Below are 21,901 nucleotides of genomic sequence, written 5' to 3'. Positions count from 1 at the left end.
CTTGAATCTTTGATATTTGATTCCAAATCTGAACTTAAGCTTGTGTGTTCAGATGTTGAGCCGGATATGCACGTTCTGAAAATGTCTAATATTGTTGCATGTCTTGAAAAAATTTTGGTCTGTAATGTCTATTTTGTTGAGCACCTTGAAAGGCTTAGATGTGTGCTGCTTGTTCTTGGAAAAGATATTTTGATGTTTGATTTCAACAAGTATATCTCTTGCACATTTGATCCTGGTCTTTTAGTGTTTGTTTTGAGTATCCAGGAAAGACAGGTTCAGCCTCTGAATGAAAGCATTGGCCGTGCCCAACAACCTCAGATTTGGAGAAGCTTTGTTGTTCAAACCGGCTACCTTGGTGCCAGCGACAGAGGTTCAGTCCAAGAAGGATATCTCAACAGTCCGAAGGTCTTTTGTCTTGACTCTAATTTTACTCGAACGCCAAGTCATCAAGGATTCACTGAGGCTTGGAATAGCATGAAAAGCTTCACGGATGAAGAAGTTATGAATTTTCCAAACCAGAGGTTCTTCAGTCCGTCTATCCGCGAGTACCAGATTTCTAAAGGATATTCATGCCCCAGAAAGAATCGGCCTGAGCGAAAACCGATCCTCCATGAACCAAAGTTTCTAAGGAGAGCAAGCACCAATGGACGCCAAAGTACTTGGAATTCCTTGATAAAAATGACTTCAAAACTCCAAGGAAGTTTCTGTCCATTCTATTCATTTACTGAATTTCCCTTGAATTTTAATTCCTTTGTATCTGATTTATCTCTTTTTGATATATGTATATTGGATTTGAGGACAAATCCTTTTGAAGAAGGAGGGAATAATAGACTGCGGTCCACGGATCAGTACATGGAGCCGAACCCGTATGGAGATCAGAACGTTCTGAAGATTTCAACTGAGGTTCATGTTTTTCACCATACTGACCAGACTGACCGGACACTGTACTGGACTGTCCCACATGCATCCGGATGGGAGCTTTGGCTGGAACCATGGCCAGATGACCGATTTCACCGTACTGAATTTGGTATTCACCGTCCTGTTTCCCATTTCATGAAGAACAGTCGAGACGGAAACACATTCGGACACACCAATCTTGAGATAGGTCATCGCTATTCATTTCTGGACAGTACCGCACGAACCGCCCGTACAACCAGATTGGAACTTCAGTATTATCCACGACCAGATGATCGAATCTTCCGAACTGAATCTCGGCTTTCCCGACCTGTTTTGCATTCTAAGAAGAATGGTCGAGGCAGATTTCAATTTGATCGAATGGATTTCAAGTTAGGCCGTGCAACTTCATTTCCGGCAAGTTTGGACTGTCCTGATCGCGTACTGGCCCTGTCCGCGGGACATGCTGAAGGTTCATTGAATCTGGACAGTGGAATTTGAAGGGTTCACTTGCAGTCAATGTTAATTTTCGTGCTTGACCAGATCTGGTCAATTTTATCATTTTCTATGTTTAGATTTCCCACATTTTTCTTTAAGTCTTTTGACTAGAACTTCTATATAATGTAACCATCAGATCTGAATAAGATAATTTCGTTTTGCTTTCATTCTTTTGAGTTTTTACTCTCTTTGTTCTTTGTTAGAACATTTCTATAAGTTTCTTTGGTGTGGTTAGCTCCAAACAAACACCTCTTTCTTGTTGGACCGGTGCGTCACATCCGGCAACAGATCGAGATCGCCTCTCCAACGGACCTGTGAGTCATATCAGGCGTTGAAAGACACTTAGACAGTATCATTGGGTCATTCCGCAGCCCCTTGTGTCGTCATTCATCCCACCAGTTCTCCTTTCGGAGTTCATATCACCCTTACCGGTCGAGTAGCGTTTCCTAGGGTCTATCAACTTGCACCCCCTTTGGCTCTTCTTCGATCGTTGAGCTTTCCAGGTTGATCAACCGAGCAGGAGTTCCTTTCTGGATCTGTACCAGAAGGTCCAAGACCCGAGGCTATGAAGGTGGTTTCACTGCACTAGCCTCCTCTTGAAGCTCTTTATCTTCAAGTATGCCTAGCCGCAACTCTGTTTTTTTTTTTTTTTTTTTTTCTTGAAGTTAGAATGGGGAATTCATTCATTTTTTTTCTTTTGCGATTTGGAAATAACGATTTAGTCGAGGGGTGCTTATTACAATGGAAAGCCTTTGATAGCTGATGACATGTTTGGCAGAGTTTAGGTAAGAGAATGATCACAACTAGTTATGCTTCTAAAAATCCTCTGGTTTTGAGTTTTGATGAGTTTTTTTTTTGTAGGTTTTTGCGTTTGTGAGATCTGATCTATCAAACTGATTAGCTCACAGAGCCGACTGTCATGTCTGTGAATGCATCTTGTAGCTTTCTTAACAACAAACGATGGTTTGGTTTTGTCTTTCTGCTTCAGAAATCTGCGTCACGATTGGGTAGAAATTGGGTATACGGCGGGATATACAAGGAGAGATCGGCATTCCAAGTTGTGGGGACGCTTCTCAATTGTGTATTCATTAGAAAAGGGATCTTAGAAACTAGAAAGCTTTTGTAACATTCAAAAGATTCATAAAGGTGTAACTCTATAGAAACATTTCCTCTTTGTAACCTATTTCTTCAGACTCGTGTTATTTCTTGCTAAAAAATGCTAGTAGATTTACTAAATCTAGCCGTCTCATATGATCATGTAGAATAAAAAAAAAGTTTCTGTTAATAATTTTCTTAGATATACGTTTGATAAGATTGAAATATACATTTACTTCTATTTATATTCAAAATCAAATTTATCAATTGTTGTCAAAAAAAAATCAAATTTATCTTTTTCATTACATATTGCAAACCGTAATAAACGAAATCAAGCGAAATAAATCCAAAGTGACTTTTCCACTAACGACTACACCACTTCTCTTGGGTACTATACTTGCTCCTTTTCCCTTCAGATATTTCAGAATCGCTTGTCTTTTTATTTTTGACCTTATCTGAAAAGTCTTCTGTTTTTGAATGGATCAGTGTGAAAGATACTAGCCCAATAATAAATGTTTGAAAGATATTCATCATTCATTTTGCTCATCTCTTTGTACTCATTTCCTCCAAAATATGAGAAACATGAAACTCTTTCTTTTCCTTTCTTTCAATGCTCTCATGTTACTTGAAGCATTCGGGAATAGCCATGAAACTGATAAGCAAGCATTACTCAAGTTCAAGTATCAAGTTTCTGAGGAGAAAAAAGTTTTGTTGTCTTCATGGAACAACTCCTCCCCTCTCTGCAAATGGACGGGGGTTACATGCGGCCGCAAAAACGAGAGAGTTACTGGTTTGGAACTTGGAGGATTCCAATTGGGTCGAGTGATATCGCCCTCTATTGGTAATCTATCGTTTCTCATATCAATTAATTTCACTTATAACTCTTTTGGTGGAACCATCCCTCAAGAGCTGGGAAACTTGTTTAGACTTCAGTACTTGGATATGAGTTTCAATTTTCTGGGAGGAGGGATTCCAGCTAGTCTCTTCAACTGTTCTAGATTGTTGAACCTTGCTTTATTTTCGAATCATCTTGGACAAGGTCTTCCTTCAGAACTAGGATCATTGAGTAAGCTTGTTACATTAGAACTTGGTCAAAACCACCTGAAAAGAAAACTCCCTGTATCTCTAGGAAACTTAACATCACTCAGAAAAATTTCCCTTACAGATAATAATCTGGAAGGAGAAATTCCTGATACCATCGCTAGGTTGACTCAAATGGTGTTTTTTGTATTACACAACAACCATTTCTCTGGTGTTTTTCCTCCTGCAATTTACAACTTGTCCTCACTTCAGTCTTTGGGCATGTATGGTAATGATTTTTCCGGGAACTTGAGGCCTGATTTTGGTAACTTGCTACCAAACCTTCGAGAATTTTCTATCGGAAGTAATTCTTTCACAGGAGCCATTCCCTTAACACTAGCAAATATTTCAACTCTTCAGTATTTGGTCATGGAGTTTAATAGTCTGACAGGAAGAATTCCCTCGTACTTTGCAAAACTACAATATTTGCAAACGCTATCCCTTAGTGACAATTCTTTGGGAGGTTTTTCAGCGGGAGATCTTGAATTTCTTATTACTTTGACCAACTGTACCGGACTGCAAATCTTAGATGTGTCATTCAATAAGCTTGGAGGGGACTTGCCTGTCTCCATCGCCAATCTGTCAATGAACCTCACCATGTTATCTCTTCGAGATAATTTCATATCTGGAAGCATTCCGCACGGCATCGGGAATCTCATAGGCCTACAAGCATTAGTGTTGTCCGGAAATCTATTGACAGGACCAATCCCAGCCTCTTTAGGGAAACTTTCAGGATTGATGGGATTAAGTGTCCATACAAATAGAATGTCAGGAGAGATACCGTATTCTTTAGGCAACATCACTCGGTTAGAAAGACTCTATTTGTACAACAATGGTTTTGAAGGAATCATTCCTCCAAGTCTTGGTAAATGTAGCTATTTGCTAAATTTACATATCGAGAATAATAAGTTGAATGGTATTATACCTCACGAGATTATGAAAATTTCAACCCTTGTTTCCCTACGCATGTCAAATAATTTATTGACGGGTTCTCTACCAGAAGATGTTGGACAACTTGAAAATCTTGGTAATTTATCTGTTGCTCATAATAAGCTATCAGGGAAACTCCCAAAGACTTTAGGAAAGTGTCTCTCGATGGAAAAACTTGATCTTCAAGGAAATTCTTTTGATGGAATCATTCCAGATATAAGTGGGTTGGCGAGTATTAAGGAGGCTGATTTCTCAAGCAACAATCTCTCCGGAAGAATCCCTGAATATCTTGTAAACTTTAGCTTGTTGGAGTATCTCAATCTATCCTTCAACAACTTCGAGGGAAATGTGCCTATGTATGGGAAGTTCAAAACTGCTACTATAGTTTCTGTTTTTGGAAACAAAAATCTTTGTGGAGGCATCTTGGAACTGCGACTAAAGCCATGTTTTACGCAACCACCAGGAAATTCAAGAAAGAAAGTTGTGATTGGGGTAAGCATAGGCATATCTTTTCTTTTGCTTTTGTTCGTATCTTTAGTTTCTCTTTGTTGGCTTAAAAACAGAAAGAAGAAAAATACCAATGAAGCAACTCCTGCCACCTTGGGAGTTTTTCATGAAATGATAAGTTATGGAGATCTTCGAAATGCATCAGATGGCTTCTCTTCGAGTAATTTGATCGGGTCAGGCAGCTTTGGTACCGTGTTTAAAGCTTTTCTCCCTGCTGAGAACAAGGTTGTTGCTGTGAAAGTTCTAAACATGCAGAGACAAGGAGCAATGAAGAGCTTTATGGCAGAATGTGAATCTTTGAAAGACATTAGACATCGTAATCTTGTGAAACTGTTGACAGCTTGTTCGACTATTGATTTCCAAGGAAATGAATTCAGAGCTCTAATCTATGAGTACATGCCAAATGGAAGCTTGGATATGTGGCTGCACCCAAAGGAAACGGAAGAGATTTCTAGGCCCTCAAGAACATTGACACTTTTGGAAAGGATTAACATAGCGATAGACGTGGCTTCTGTTTTGGAGTATCTTCACGTAAGTTGCCATGAAGCTATTGCTCATTGCGATCTTAAACCAAGCAACGTTCTTCTAGACGATGATCTAACCGCCCATGTTAGCGACTTTGGTCTTGCTCGGATCCTCCTCAAATTCGACCAGGAAACCTTCATTAACCAACTTAGCTCGGCTGGAGTCAGAGGAAGCATCGGCTATGCGGCACCAGGTAAACCTATCACACATATAATGTTTAAAAAAGAACTAATACTCTTTTCCTTCTCAAAAGTAAGATTTTCTATTTATTTTCCTTATTCAACAAAGATAAATTTTCTATATCTTTAAAGTACGTTTATAGTTATTGGAAATTTCATAGTAAAAGTAAATAATCAGTTTAATTATAAACATTCATTATATTCTTAAAATACTATAGAAAATTAATTCTTATTTGATATGACTTATGGTGCAGAATATGCAATGGGAGGAGAAATATCAGTACATGGTGATGCATATAGCTTTGGGATTCTCATTTTTGAAATGTTCAGTGGAAAAAGACCAACTGATGAGATGTTCGGAGGAGACTTTACCCTCTATAGCTGCATCAAGTCTGCATTGCCAGAGCAAGTTTTGGATGTGGCAGACGAGTTGTTTCTTCACAACGGCCTTAGAGTTGGCTTCCCTGCTGCTGACTGTTTGACAAAGGTTTTAGAAGTGGGACTTGGGTGTTCTGAAGAGTCTCCAGCAAACCGGTTGGGAATGAGTGAGGTTGTAAAAGAATTGATCTCAATCAAGGAGAGGTTCTTCGAAGCCAGAAGAGGAGCTAGACATTGAAGTGTCTGTCCCGTATGCTTGCTCCTCTACAAAACTCGAAGACTTGTTGATGTATAATATTTCTTTATAGTATGCGTTGAATGTTGGGAACATAATGCTACGTGATTAGCAGATAAAATATGAATGTTGTGTTTGCAATTTGAAATTTGTAATTTTGGAATATATGTTGGTAAAACATTTGCTTTAGCAATTTGATATCTAATACATGATTACTAGTTTATAATTGCCACCACGATCCTTGAACTGTCTCCACCCGCACGCCCTCAAGCGTTCATCACTTCGCAAAGCTACACTCTTCTTGAAGGGTTCAGGGCATCGGACTGAGGTCTGGAGGTTTCTTCCTTTTTAGTTTTCTAATTATTTTCATTTGCTTGACCCACAAGTCACTAACGTTTTGAAAGTCATTGCTGGAGGAGAAACTCAAAACAGGAACGACGCATATATTAATCAAACGCACGCTGCGTGCACGCGCCTAATCGTTTCGTGTGGTCACCGTTTCTCGCACCTCCTTCTCCTTCATCTCCGGCGAGTGAAGAAGATCTTAGATACTCTGTTTTCATGGCGGGAACCTGCACACCCATTGGCTCTTCTTCGATCGTTGAGCTTTCCAGGTTGATCAATCGAACCGGAGCTCCTTTCTCTGTTAGGATCTCCACCAGAAGGTCCAGAACTCGAGGCCATGGAGTTGGTTTCACCGCACCAGCCTCCACCAGAAGGTCCATTCTCTGTGAATGCACCTTGGAGTTCCGTACCAAAGAAGAAGTAAAAAAAGAACTATATCCCATTATCTCAACAACAAATGATGGTTTTGGTTTTGTGCTTCTGCTTTAGAAGTCTGCATCAGGGTTGGGTATAAAATGGGTATACGGCAGGATATACCTTGTTTCACGGCCAAGGAGAGATCGAATTTCCAAGTTTACATAGTTCTGACCAAAGAAAAACATAAGTTTTGAGGAAGTTTTTAGGAAGCTTCTCAAATGTGTAACATTCAACATTTGTAACTATAAAACCATTTGCTCTCATGTAACCTATTTCTTCAGACAGTTGACAACAAAACAGAGATTCGTTCGAGATAACGGAGAACTAGCATATTGCTGCTGAGCAAAAAGAATGTTTGCTCAGCTTTTTTTAGAAGTGTGCCAAGCTATAGACTAGTTTTTCACATTTATTCCGATAGCTGGTTGTTATTACGGTTTGCGAAAGTTTTTCTTTAGCGTCGTAGCTTCTAACAGGAAGGCTCAAGCTTTCGTTTGGTAGTTACTGGTTTGGCTACAAGTGTTTTAAGCAATGGACTTCTCTTTTTTTTATTCTATGTGTTATCCGATTAGAAAAAATCAATTGCCTCTTCATTTTGGGTTGAAGGCCATTGTAGTTATTAGACAATAATTGACTAGACAAAAATCAGATTATCTTTGAGAATCAGTCACCGAGATTATGAAGGTTGGTAGATGCCTACAAGAGTTGACAAAACTCATCTACAATTACGGCCACCGTCAGCTTCACCGTCCAACATGGAACATGTGCTCCACCAATCTTCAACAACATTTACTTCTACTTTTTAATTTTAATTTTTCATTACATATTTTCGCAAACCGTAATAACCGAAATCAAGCGAAATAAAATTCAAAAAGACTTTTCCTCTACCGACTACTCACCACTTTTCTTGGGTATTAATTGCTCGTATTACCCTCAGAAATTTTCAGAACTGCTCGTCAATTTAGTCTTGACCTTACTTGATTCTTGAAAAGTCTTCTGTTATTTAAATGGATCAATGTGAAATTTAAGAGGGGAGAGACAATGTAACTTGAGCAGCCTTAAAGGTGATACTGAAATAAGATAATAGCCCCCAATAAACGTTTGGAAGATATTCATTACACATTTTGCTCATCTCTTTGTACTCATTGCCTGCAAAATAAGAGAAGCATGAAACTCTTTCTTTTACTTTATTTCAGTGTTCTCATGTTACTTGAAGCATTAGGGAATAGCCATGAAACTGATAAGCAAGCTTTACTCAAGTTCAAGTCTCAAGTTTCTGAGGAGAAAAAAGTTCTGTTGTCTTCATGGAATAACTCCTTCCCTCTCTGCAAATGGACGGGGGTTACATGTGGCGGCAAACACAATAGAGTTGCTGGTTTAGACTTCGGAGGGTTCAAATTGGGTGGAGTGATATCTGAAGCATATGACTTGGTCGTTGAGTAGTTCCGAGACTTGAGGGATAAGTTTGTTTTCGTTTTTAGTTGTTTCTTGCTGAATAAGTCATCCTAATTATTAGGATCAGAGTAGTTAGGCGTTGAGACTTTTACGCTAGTTTGTTGTCTTCAGTTTCTATTTAAGCTTATGTAATTCTTCATTTATCAAATAAGAAAACTATTCAGCTCATCTTCTTCTCTTAGTTTCATGTTCTAAATACAACAATATCGCCCTCTATTGGTAATCTTTCGTTTCTCCAATCATTTAATTTCACTGGTAACTCTTTTGGTGAAACCATCCCTCAAGAGCTGGGAAATTTATTTAGACTTCAGCACCTGTTTATGTCATATAATTTCCTCGATGGAGGGATTCTATCTAGTCTTTTCAACTGTTCTAGATTGTTGGACCTTTCTTTATTTTCAAATCATCTTGGACAAGGTCTTCCTTCAGAACTAGGATCATTGACGAAGCTTGTTAATTTAGACCTTGGTAAAAACAACCTGAAAGGAAAACTCCCTGTATCTCTAGGAAACTTGACATCCCTCAGAGAACTTTCCTTTCTAGAAAATAATCTGGAAGGAGAAATTCCTGATGCTATAGCTAGATTGACACAAATGGTGGTTTTTGCATTATATACAAACCATTTCTCTGGTGTTTTTCCTCCTGCAATTTACAATTTGTCCTCACTTCAGTATTTGAGCATGTTTGGTAACAGTTTCACTGGGAACCTGAGGTCTCATTTTGGTAATTTGCTACCAAGCCTTCGAGGATTGTATATCGGAAATAATTCTCTCACAGGAACCATTCCATCAACCCTTGCAAATATTTCAACTCTTCAAGTTTTGGAGCTTAACAGTCTGACAGGAAGTATTCCTCCAAACTTTGCAAAACAACAAGATCTGCAAGTACTATCTCTTAATCACAATTCTTTGGGAAACTTTTCAGCTGGAGATCTTGAATTTCTTGTTGATTTGACTAACTCCACCCAACTGCAAGTAGTAGATGTGGCATTCAATAGGCTTGGGGGTGAGTTGCCTGCCTCCATTGCCAATTTGTCAATGAACTTCAACATCTTACTTCTTCGAAATAATTTCATATCTGGAAGCATTCCTCATGACATTGGGAATCTCATAGGCCTACAAGCATTTTGGTTGTCCCAGAATCTATTGAAAGGACCAATCCCAGCCTCTTTTGGGAAAATTTCGGGAATGGTGGGATTTGGTGTCCATACAAATAGAATGTCAGGAGAGATACCATATTCTTTAGGCAACATCACACGGTTAGAAACACTCCAGTTGTTCAACAATAATTTTGAAGGAATTATTCCTCCAAGTCTTGGTAAATGTAGCTATTTGCTAGATTTATCTATCGAGAATAATAAGTTCAATGGTATTACTCCTACGGAGATTTTGCAAATCTCAACCCTTGTTTCTGTAAACATGTCAAATAATTTATTGACAGGCTCTCTACCAGGAGATGTTGGACGACTTGAAAATCTTGGTACGTTATCTGTCGCTCATAATAAGCTGTCAGGGAAACTCCAGAGACTTTGGGAAAGTGTCTCTCATTGGAAGAACTCCATCTGCAAGGAAATTCATTTGATGGAGTCATTCCAGATATAAGTGGGTTGGTGGGTATTAAGAGACTGAGAAGGAAGGTATTCTTATCATCAGTCTTTATGTTGATGATTTGATATATACAAGTAACTCGGGTGAGCTTCTCAAAAGGTTTAAAGCCTCCATGGAAAACGAATTTGCCATGACTGATCTTGGACAGATGAAATACTTTCTCGGAGTGGAAGTTATTCAAGATGATCATGGCATTTTCATTAGTCAAAAGAAGTATGCAGAGGACATACTGAAGAAGTTCGGTATGGAGGAGTGCAATGCGGTGAGAAACCCAATGGTTCCTGGTAACAAACTAACCAAAGATGGAGATAGAACCAGCATCGATCCTACTTCGTTCAAGCAACTGGTGGGAAGTCTCAGATACTTAACTGCTACAAGGCCAGATCTCATCTACTCCGTCAACCTAGTGAGCAGGTATATGGAGAAACCTGGAGAATCACACCTGTCTGCAGCAAAAAGGATCTTGAGGTATGTCCAAGGAACTCGAGAGTATGGTATTCAGTACAAAAGAGGTGGGGATGCGAGTCTAGTTGGCTATGTGGATAGCGACTATGCGGGTGATGAGGACGATAGAAAAAGTACTTCAGGGTATACTTTCATGTGGAGTGGTGGAGCTGTCTCGTGGGCATCAAAGAAGCAGCCCATTGTCACACTCTCCACTACTGAAGCAGAGTATGTATCTGCAGCTTATGGGGCGTGTCAAGCTGTTTGGTTGAAGAATGTTCTCAGTGAAATTGGATTAGATCAAGAAGAAGGTATAACTATGTTCTGTGACAACAGCTCTGCAATCAAGCTTTCAAGGAATCCAGTGCTACATGGGAAAAGCAAGCATATCAGCGTAAGGTATCATTTCTTGCGTGAACTTGTCAGTGAAGGTGTGATCAATTTGGACTATTGTTCCACGCAAGAACAGATATCAGATATCATGACAAAGCCGGTGAAGTTGGACGTGTTCGAGAAGTTAAGGAAGATGTTAGGTGTTGGTCCAAAGGAAGAAGTAAACTGAAACAGAGTGTTTGCAGTTTAAGGGGGGGATTGAAGCATATGACTTGGTCGTTGAGTAGTTCCGAGACTTGAGGGATAAGTTTGTTTTCGTTTTTAGTTGTTTCTTGCTGAATAAGTCATCCTAATTATTAGGATCAGAGTAGTTAGGCGTTGAGACTTTTACGCTAGTTTGTTGTCTTCAGTTTCTATTTAAGCTTATGTAATTCTTCATTTATCAAATAAGAAAACTATTCAGCTCATCTTCTTCTCTTAGTTTCATGTTCTAAATACAACAATATCGCCCTCTATTGGTAATCTTTCGTTTCTCCAATCATTTAATTTCACTGGTAACTCTTTTGGTGAAACCATCCCTCAAGAGCTGGGAAATTTATTTAGACTTCAGCACCTGTTTATGTCATATAATTTCCTCGATGGAGGGATTCTATCTAGTCTTTTCAACTGTTCTAGATTGTTGGACCTTTCTTTATTTTCAAATCATCTTGGACAAGGTCTTCCTTCAGAACTAGGATCATTGACGAAGCTTGTTAATTTAGACCTTGGTAAAAACAACCTGAAAGGAAAACTCCCTGTATCTCTAGGAAACTTGACATCCCTCAGAGAACTTTCCTTTCTAGAAAATAATCTGGAAGGAGAAATTCCTGATGCTATAGCTAGATTGACACAAATGGTGGTTTTTGCATTATATACAAACCATTTCTCTGGTGTTTTTCCTCCTGCAATTTACAATTTGTCCTCACTTCAGTATTTGAGCATGTTTGGTAACAGTTTCACTGGGAACCTGAGGTCTCATTTTGGTAATTTGCTACCAAGCCTTCGAGGATTGTATATCGGAAATAATTCTCTCACAGGAACCATTCCATCAACCCTTGCAAATATTTCAACTCTTCAAGTTTTGGAGCTTAACAGTCTGACAGGAAGTATTCCTCCAAACTTTGCAAAACAACAAGATCTGCAAGTACTATCTCTTAATCACAATTCTTTGGGAAACTTTTCAGCTGGAGATCTTGAATTTCTTGTTGATTTGACTAACTCCACCCAACTGCAAGTAGTAGATGTGGCATTCAATAGGCTTGGGGGTGAGTTGCCTGCCTCCATTGCCAATTTGTCAATGAACTTCAACATCTTACTTCTTCGAAATAATTTCATATCGGGAAGCATTCCTCATGACATTGGGAATCTCATAGGCCTACAAGCATTTTGGTTGTCCCAGAATCTATTGAAAGGACCAATCCCAGCCTCTTTTGGGAAAATTTCGGGAATGGTGGGATTTGGTGTCCATACAAATAGAATGTCAGGAGAGATACCATATTCTTTAGGCAACATCACTCGGTTAGAAACACTCCAATTGTCCAACAATAATTTTGAAGGAATTATCCCTCCAAGTCTTGGTAAATGTAGCTATTTGCTAGATTTATCTATCGAGAATAATAAGTTCAATGGTATTATTCCTAAGGAGATTTTGCAAATTTCAACCCTTGTTTCTTTAAACATGTCAAATAATTTATTGACCGGCTCTCTACCAGGAGATGTTGGACGACTTGAAAATCTTGGTACGTTATCTGTCGCTCATAATAAGCTGTCAGGGAAACTCCAGAGACTTTGGGAAAGTGTCTCTCATTGGAAGAACTTCATCTGCAAAGAAATTCTTTTGATGGAATCATTCCAGATATAAGTGGGTTGGTGGGTATTAAGGAGGTTGATTTCTCAAGCAACAATCTCTCTGGACGAATCCCTGAATACCTCACAAACTTTAGCTTGTTGGAGTATCTCAATCTATCCTTTAACAACTTCGAAAGAAATGTGCCAACAGAAGGAAAGTTCAAAAATTTTACTATTGTCTCTGTATTTGGAAACCAAAACCCTTGTGGAGGCGTCTTGGAACTGCGACTACAGCCATGTTCTACGCAACCAGCAGGAAATTCAAGAAAGAAACTTGTGATTGGGGTAAGCATAGGCATATTTTTTCTTTTGCTTTTGTTTATAGCTTCAATTTCTCTTTATTGGTTAAAAATCAGAAACAAGAAACAGAACAATGAAGCAACTCCTTCCATCTTGGGGTTTTTTCATGAAATGATAAGTTATGTAGATCTTCGAAATGCAACAGATGGCTTCTCTTCGAGTAACTTGATCGGGTCAGGCAGTTTTGGTACCGTGTTTAAAGCCTTTCTGCCTGCTGAGAACAAGGTTGTTGCAGTGAAAGTTCTAAATATACAGAGACGTGGAGCAATGAGGAGCTTTATGGTAGAATCTGAATCCCTGAAAAACATAAGACATCGTAATCTTGTGAAACTGTTGACAGCTTGTTCGAGTATTGATTTCCAAGGAAATGAGTTCAGAGCTCTAATTTATGAGTACATGCCAAATGGAAGCTTGGATATGTGGCTGCACCCAAAGGAAATGGAAAAGATTTCTAGGCCCTCAAGAACATTGACACTTCTGGAAAGGATTAACATAGAGATAGATGTGGCTTCTGTTTTTTGGAGTATCTTCACGTTAGTTGCCATGAAACTATTGCTCATTGTGATCTGAAACCAAGCAATGTTCTTCTAGACGATGATCTAACCGCCCATGTTAGCGACTTTGGTCTTGCTCGGATCCTTCTCAAATTCGACCAGGAAACCTTCAGTAACCAACTTAGCTCGGCTGGAGTCAGAGGAAGCATCGGCTATGCAGCACCAGGTAAACCTATCAGACATATAATGTCTGAATGAAGAAAGCTAATACTCTTTTCATTCTCAAAAGTAAGATTTTTTATATATTTTTCTTTTCTTATTCAACAAAGACAATTTTTCTATATAGGTACGTTGATAGTTATTGGAAAATGTATAGTAAAAGTAAATAATCATTTTAACTGTAAACATTTATTATATTCTTAATATACGTAAATACTTTTGAAAATTCTTCATTTGGGAATGGAGAGAGTATATTTCTTGCCCCAAACTTGTTTGGTATGACTTATGGTGCAGAATATGCAATGGGAGGGGAAATATCAGTACATGGTGATGCATATAGCTTTGGGATTCTTATTTTAGAAATGTTCAGTGGGAAACGACCAACCGATGAGATGTTTGGAGGAGACTTTACCCTCCGTAGCTGCATCAGGTCTTCATTGCCAGAGCAAGTTTTGGATGTGGCAGACGAATCGGTTCTTCACGACGGCCTTAGAATTGGCTTCCCTGTTGCTGAGTGCTTGACAAAGGTTTTGGAATTGGGACTTGGGTGTTCTGAAGAGTCTCCAGCAAACCGCTTGGGAATGAGTGAGGTTGTTAAAGAATTAATTTCAATCAAGGAGAGGTTCTTTTAAGCCAGACTAGAAGCGTGTCTTGTATCTATTCTTGCCCCTCTACGACCTTAAAACCTGTGGATGTAGAATATATCTGTATAATATGCTTTGAATGTTGTGAACATAATGCTACGTTATTAGGAGGCAAAAGATGAATGTCGTGTTAGCAATTTGATACTTGGAATTGGGAATTTCTATCCGTAAGACATTGCTTTAGCAATTTGATAACTAGTACTTGTTTACTAGTTTCTACAAATTTCAACTTTCAAGAGCTTTAGCATTCCCACCACGATCCTTGAACTATATCCACCCGCAGGTGTTCATCACTTCAGATCATGGAGACTCGTAAGTAACCTTTCTTGAGAAACTAGTGCGAAGCCAAGAGGTGCATTGATAGTTGTAGAAGGACTTGATCGACAGAGCTCTGGACGTTTCCCGACAGTTATTGTTGGGAGAAGAGGCTCTTATATTCTTCTTCCTTTTTAGTTTTATAATTATATTCACTTTCTTGACCCACAAGTTACTAACGTTTTGCAAGTCATTGATGGAGGAGAGCTCTAAACAGGAACAGCGCTTATCGTTGATCTTGATTCCATTGAGAAGGTTTTGTTTGATCATACATTTCATACAGATTGAATCTCTTAATTGTAGTTATGGTGCCCACATAAAGAAAGAACATACCACCATATGATCTATTCTTAACATGATTAACGTTATGACATGATTCTAAGAGAACGTGATTGATTAGGTGATTACATTATGTTTGATCTCCAAGCTATCTAATTGAAAATATCATATATTGTGTACTAACTTTTATTTTTAAGAAACATTAAAGTTGATCCCAACTGGCTGAAAGAATCATACTTAAAACTATCATACGGCAAAAGACTGCGAGGAGGAGCACCTACGAATGGCTTAGAGAAAGCGAGCAACACCTTGTATGGGTTTAGGCAGCGGCTGACGAAGAGCCTCCATCAGAGCAAGACATTCCAAGCTATTCTTTCTTTTTTGATATGAGATTACATTAATAACATAACCTCTCGGACTCGGATCATTAAGTCCGATTTACTAATTAGCGTTTAATGCCATCTTCTGCTACAGACTAAAGAGCGTCTTCTGTTTTGTAGCTAGCGATCCCCGGAGGTAATTAAATGTTTTGTCTCTATCTAACCTATTACTTCAGACAGTACACAAAAAAAAACAGAGATTCATTCCGGGCGTACGAGGAAACAGAGAACTAGCATTTTGCTGCTGAGCAAAAAGAATGTTTGCTCAGCTATTTCAGAAGTGTGCCAAGCTATATAGACAAGATTCCTTCATCCATGTAACACACGAAATAGATTCTGTTAAACCTTCAGTACAACTGTTGAAGCAAAGAGAAACAAAGTTACCAAGAAGAGAGTAAGTGATGAGAAGAGAGTCGTTGGAGTAAAGCTGCATAGCCTCCTATATCTTCTTCATCAACTTTTAGAATCATTGTGCAGTAATAGTAAACTATCCCTGAGGATATCGCCCAAAACCATCCAAAAAGTTCATTACATCACAAAATTTCTATTAATGATTGAGGTTTTTAAAATCAATGTGAGCAAAAACTGTAAGGAACATCCTCAATCTCTCTGTTCTCATACGCTTTAATCGAATTTATGATCGTATCGAAGGGAATAGTTTTGAAGAAGATTAAATCTCAAAAAAACACCAAGAAACTCATAGCTGGAACAGAATTTTAGACTTACACAATGATCCAAATGCTTTAAACAAGTGGAATTCAAAGTTGCTATAAAGTTGGTGTTAGGAGTGTCACTTAGGACTGAACTTTATCAGTTACATCAATTTCTCCGTAATGAAACAAAGAGACATACGAAACCATCCAAGTTTTGGATGTTGTTCACAACAATCTGAAGTCCCAAAAGTAAATACAGACTAAAACTTCACTGATCGGACTAAACATTTACTGTTTATATTAAGGTACTCTACTGTGATCAGAAAATTCAATTAATCATAAGTTCCTAGAACAAGAACCAGTGGTTCAATTCTGTTTTTCGTGCATTATTTAAGAAGACTAGGAGAGGAAAAACTAGAAATGCTGTGAAGCATGTTAAGAGCTGATAACATTAGAGTTTCACGAAGTTTATTGAGCTTCTAGAAGCGTTTTGCTATGAGACGATGTGGAAACTGAACAAGGCTAAGAGTTTTTTTTTTTTTTGTCACAAACGAAATTCCATTCATTAATACTAGTTTGGTGGGGACATTAAATCAGCCACAACCACCTCTTATTCAAACGAGGCCAACGCCTGTTTTGCAATCAAATCTGCTTCACAGTTTCTCATAGGAGGAATCCAAGCAAAAACAACAACATCAAATTTCTCCCAAAGGAGAAGAATGTCTTCGACTATACCATAGATTTCCAACAAGGCTAAGAGATTATTCAATGATTTTCTCATGTTTGTTGCATATGTTTCTCACCTTTTCTGTGTTTGTTGAGAATAATCTTTAACGGAACTGAGATTTTGAAATGTTGTGATCTTTTGTTTGGGGATTGAAGGTTCTAAATCCGCTACGACAAAATTGCACCCCAGGACAAAGGGAGGCCAAACTTTTTTTGCAAGTATTCTTTCTTTGTTATGTTCTGAATGTAAAAATGTGGTAGACGCAGTGGCGGACGCTGACTAATTATTTGACGGGGGCACATAATTAATATTAATATTAGATTAATAAAAAAATATTAAATATTAAATATTTTAAACTGTTAATAATAAAAGATAAACAACTTTAAACTTTGAAAACAACAATAGCACTATTTATATTCAACTCGTTTTAATTTTTAAATTTATATATAATTAAAATATGTTATTAGTTACAACACGTTACAATTAATTTAAAAATATATAGAAAAGCGGGTCTTCAAATTTTATCGTATATATATAACATTATGTCAATGTCGTACATATAATTGGTCATTATACCCCAGAGAACTAAACTCTAAAAACTAAATTGAAATGATGCATTATTTATTATTTATATATTGACTAGCATTGTTCATTTACTAACAATTGTGAATGTCTACTATTAAAACGGATTATTTATTATTTATATATTGACTAGCATTGTTCATTTACTAACAATTGTGAATATCTACTATTAAAACCTTGAAATGTGTTTCAAAACAAATTGAAATCTAAACATGAAAATGTAATAGAAACAATGAAAAACAAATAAAAAAAATATGCTAACAATACAAAAAGTGTAGTATTAGCAATAAAACAAAATGTAGAAAAATGCTGCTATAATAGCTAAAGAAAGGTACAGTAACGTGTCAGACCACACATTAATTATACAGCCAAAAAAAAAATATGCAAGATGGAGCTTGGAACTCTGCAAGGGATAGATTCAAGAGAGGCATCTTTTCCAATTGTTCTACCAAAGTTCAATGTCCAGAGAGATAACTAAATAAATATAGAAAGTAGTCGGGGACACGTGCCCCCGTACCTAACACTGTAGATCTGCCCCTGGGGAGACTTCGAAGAAATAAGCAAAAGAGAAAGTTATTTCAGTTATTTTGATGGCCTTAAAGATTAAATGGTGAAGCTTTATTTTCCGATAGAACCTAAGAATAAAATCTCTAATTCCTTTAACCTCTTTTTTGCAGTTTTTGATACTTGTTCTCACTTGCCCTAATCTACGTAGTTATGATGTTTACCCTCTTTTTTTTTTGATAACCGAGAGTCCTGGCCCCACCGAGGTGGTCCAAACTAGACACTGAAGCGAGCAAGAACACTGCCAGAGCGTTACCATATGGCTCACTGTGAACGGTTTTCGGTCGGGCACTGGAGGGTCCACATGTAAATCTCCCAGTGCAGGGCCGGACCCACAGAGGAACTGGATGTGGCACGTGCCGCATACTATCCTATATATATTTCTTATGAAACCAAATGTACAAAGAAAATTGTGTAGGTGATTCGGTAATAAAGGCTAATGTGTGCCCCACCCAACCCGAAGTGTTGCATTTTTCTTCTTTCAGGTTTTCTACACATCTTCTTTTGATTTTGCTACCATCTATAACTGTTTTATTTCCTCTTTTAATATGATAAATTTAAATGTGTTGTTACTTTTAAAATTTATCTTTAAAATATGATTATTTTCATAAATACTTTAAAATTTTGATGAAAAAACTAAATTAAACTCAAATAATAATTAAGGCATCTTTGATTGAAAGTATTTTTAATAAATGATAGCCAACTTATTGTATTTCAATCACTTTTTAATATTATTTTTCAAAATAATAACTCATAATTTATTAAAATTTAGTTTTAGCAATTACTTTTATTAAGTTTATTTTTGATACTTAAGACAAAAATAAAAACTAAAAGGAATAAATTTTTATAATGAAATTACTACGTGCATATATATAATTTTATGATATTATTGACAATGAATATTTAAAATTTCCATAGTAGTATGTTGTGATTAAGTACCAAACAATCAGCTTTAAAGTTTCACTCATTGTAAAAAAATATTTTGTTTGAATAAATTTAACATTAAAAAATGCAAAAAATATTTTATTCAATTTGAGAAAAATTAATGGCTAGTGTCTTGTAAAAACTATAGTTTAATTTAATTTGTTAAATTATATTTAATACAATATAAATTTATATGTTGTGCCCCACATTAAGTTATTTTCTAGATCCATCCCTGTTCGGCTGTCCCAGTGGTCGGATTTCGAACTCAGGTGACGGAACTCACAGCCGCGAGCTCTTTACCACCATAAGTAGAAGCCCCGGTTAATGTTTACTTTCTGGGAGGCTGTGTACACAATCTTATTTTGAATCAGACACCAAAGATTTCGATATACTCAATCTTGCGGAACTTAGATAGCTTGCTCTGAGTCACCTCTTGAGCTATCATATCATAATCTGATTTCAAAATACGTGTTTCTAATATTAGTGATGGAAATGTGTTTAGGTCTTTCAGACTTTCTCCTGAATTTTTTCGAAGAAGATTTCCTATATGTCATGTTCACATTGGGAACAAAATCATAGAGGTTTGTTATTTAAATCAAGGATTTACTTTCTAATATCCATATACGAATAGCAAAAAGATAATAAGAAAACAAAAAAATTCTCTTACATTTTATTAGGTTTTAAGTTTTAGCACCTCGGCAGAAAATTCTAGGGGTGGGCGTTCGGGTACCCATTCGGGTTCGGTTCGGGTTTATTCGGTTTTCGGGTTTTCGGGGTTAAAGATTTTAGCTCCATTCGGGTATTTCTAAATTTTTGTTCGGGTTCGGTTCGGATCTTTGCGGGTTCGGTTCGGGTTCGGATAACCCATTTAAATGATTTTTAAAATTTTAAAATTCAATATATAGTTTCAATTTCTCAAAATCTGTAAATAAAATACTATATAACATATAAACTTGAATAACATATGTCAGAGTACCTAAACTTAACATATAAATTGGTTTGTTTGAATATTTTGATAGACAATCAGTAGACATTTCAACTATTTTTGGTGTTTTGAGTATATTTTATACTATTTTAGAAATTTACTTTTGAATATTTGTATATATTTTCAAGTATTTTAGACAACTTAAAAGTATCTTATATATTTTGAATGTTTTTAATATACATTGAATCTAAAAATAATTAATATATTTAGATATATAAATCTATTTCGGATACATTCGGGTACCCGAAATACTTCGGTTCGGGTCGGGTTCGGTTTCGGTTCTCTGGATACCAAAATTTTGAACCCGTTCGGATATTTAATCAATTTCGGTTCGGATTCGGTACTACTTTTTCGGATCGGGTTCGGTTCGGTTCTTCGGATTCGGATTTTTTGCCCAGCCCTAGAAAATTCTCTGTGAAACATGAGAAATTGAGAACTGATTCTGAAAAGTGAATTACTCATTTGACAATAACTTTATCCGTTACAATATTTGTTTGGATTAGGATTTTACAATTTTTCCTTTTTTCTAAAAGAGTGAAAGGAATTTGTTATCATTATGGGACAAATTGTTATTATATATACATATAGTGCTTTTCTTACAATTTTTAAGAAAATATTATTGATACACTATCAAGAATTATAAAATTACATTATCTAAATAAGCTTATTACTAATTCAATAAAAACAAAATTTATATAATAGTCCCGCCGTGTGGGGCGGTAAATCTAACGACTACTCACCACCACTTCTTTTGGGTACTCTTATTAGCTTCAGATATTTCAGAATTGCTTATCTTTTTTAGTCTTGACCTTGTCTGATTTTCGAAATGTCTTCTGTATTTGAATGAGTCAATGTGAAAGATAATAGCCCCCAATAAACGTTTGGTGTTATAAACCAAGTGCTCATCGACCTATATCAGGTCCAAACCGTCCGATGCATCAGCTATCCATCCGGCCCATTCGCTAATGACTTAGGTGAATGAGAGTTTACATTAATCAATATTTGATTTTTATCCTTTTCCATATGTATTTAGGATAAGTACTATTTTCTATTTCTATTAGGCATATGATTTCCTTTTCTCTTATGACGGTCTAAATAAGACGGTCTAATACTTGTATAAATATAGACCTGGTCATGAGTAATAATAAGCTTACATAACATCTCTTTTATAACACGTTATCAGCAAGATAGCCTCTAACCCTAAGCCCCCACGAAATTCCTTAAACTCAGCCGAATATCACAAAACCCTAATTCCAGCGGAATTTCAAAGAGATCGTTCTTCCAAACCGTGAGGACCCAGACGACGAGCAATATATCAAATTGAAGCTCTCGCCGAGACGAATCAGACGCTGCAAACCGCTTGTCGATCCGATCACTGACGCGCCGTCACGCTCTGCTACATTAGCTCTTTCTAGACGTGATCAAGTAAACCAGACGTTCTCCTTCTTCCCTGTTCGTGATCCGACAAAGCAAGCAGCCCGGCCGCGACGCGACTCGAAGAACGATCAGCTCGCGGCCTCCTTCTCTCTTTGGTGGTCCAAATCTACACTCCATAAGTTTCTAAAGGTAAAACTCGAAACTTAAAAGAACCTACACTGAATTTGGTTGATTGATTCTGAACCATTAAAATTTGAAGAACCCTAATCTAGGATAATAGAAACCCTAACATATGGAACTAATTTTTGGTTAGATTGTTTTCTTGTTAAGTTGATAGATCAATGGCTGTTAGGGTTGCTAGAACATTGATTGATCAGTAAAGGTATTGAAACCCTAAATCTATATTATATGATCCGTTTCCTTTATGATGTTTTGAAAATATGAAATATCAAAAACCTAAATTGATCCGACTGTTTTGATTGATTGATTTTGACGTATCTGAGGTTTGGGTTGCTAGATTAAAACCTTGAATTATCTTTGATGATTGTTTGAGTAAATAGAACTGTTTAGAATCGAAATTGATCTTAAAATTGTTAAATTACTGAAAACCCTAATTTTCCTTTTTTGCATAAATCGATTGATAAACAAGTTT

At 37.0% G+C, this 21,901-nt stretch overlaps 1 protein-coding gene, 1 long non-coding RNA gene and 1 pseudogene across 2 annotated transcripts; all 3 read left to right on the top strand.

The window, feature by feature from the left end:
• Window positions 1–1,576: 1,576 nt before the first annotated feature.
• On the top strand, window positions 1,577–2,532 carry LOC106333055. The gene is made up of 3 exons (XR_001268270.1): window positions 1,577–2,008; window positions 2,115–2,177; window positions 2,254–2,532. It is a non-coding gene; the product is annotated as an uncharacterized LOC106333055 (long non-coding RNA).
• A 493-nt stretch (window positions 2,533–3,025) lies between these two features.
• LOC106333043 (probable LRR receptor-like serine/threonine-protein kinase At3g47570) lies at window positions 3,026–6,549 on the top strand. The gene is made up of 2 exons (XM_013771526.1): window positions 3,026–5,722; window positions 5,963–6,549. The coding sequence occupies exons 1-2, from the start codon at window positions 3,061–3,063 to the stop codon at window positions 6,322–6,324; spliced, it is 3,024 nt and encodes a 1,007-aa protein (XP_013626980.1). The 5' UTR covers window positions 3,026–3,060; the 3' UTR covers window positions 6,325–6,549.
• An 11,844-nt stretch (window positions 6,550–18,393) lies between these two features.
• The window catches only part of LOC106333048, a 10,450-nt pseudogene continuing 6,942 nt past the window's right edge, over window positions 18,394–21,901 (top strand).

The sequence above is a fragment of the Brassica oleracea genome, chromosome C3 (genome assembly GCF_000695525.1).
Source record: "Brassica oleracea var. oleracea cultivar TO1000 chromosome C3, BOL, whole genome shotgun sequence".
Classification (NCBI taxonomy): Eukaryota; Viridiplantae; Streptophyta; class Magnoliopsida; order Brassicales; family Brassicaceae; genus Brassica; species Brassica oleracea.
The sequence above is the reverse complement of the archived record's forward strand: the minus strand, read 5'-3'. Positions and strand labels throughout refer to the sequence as shown.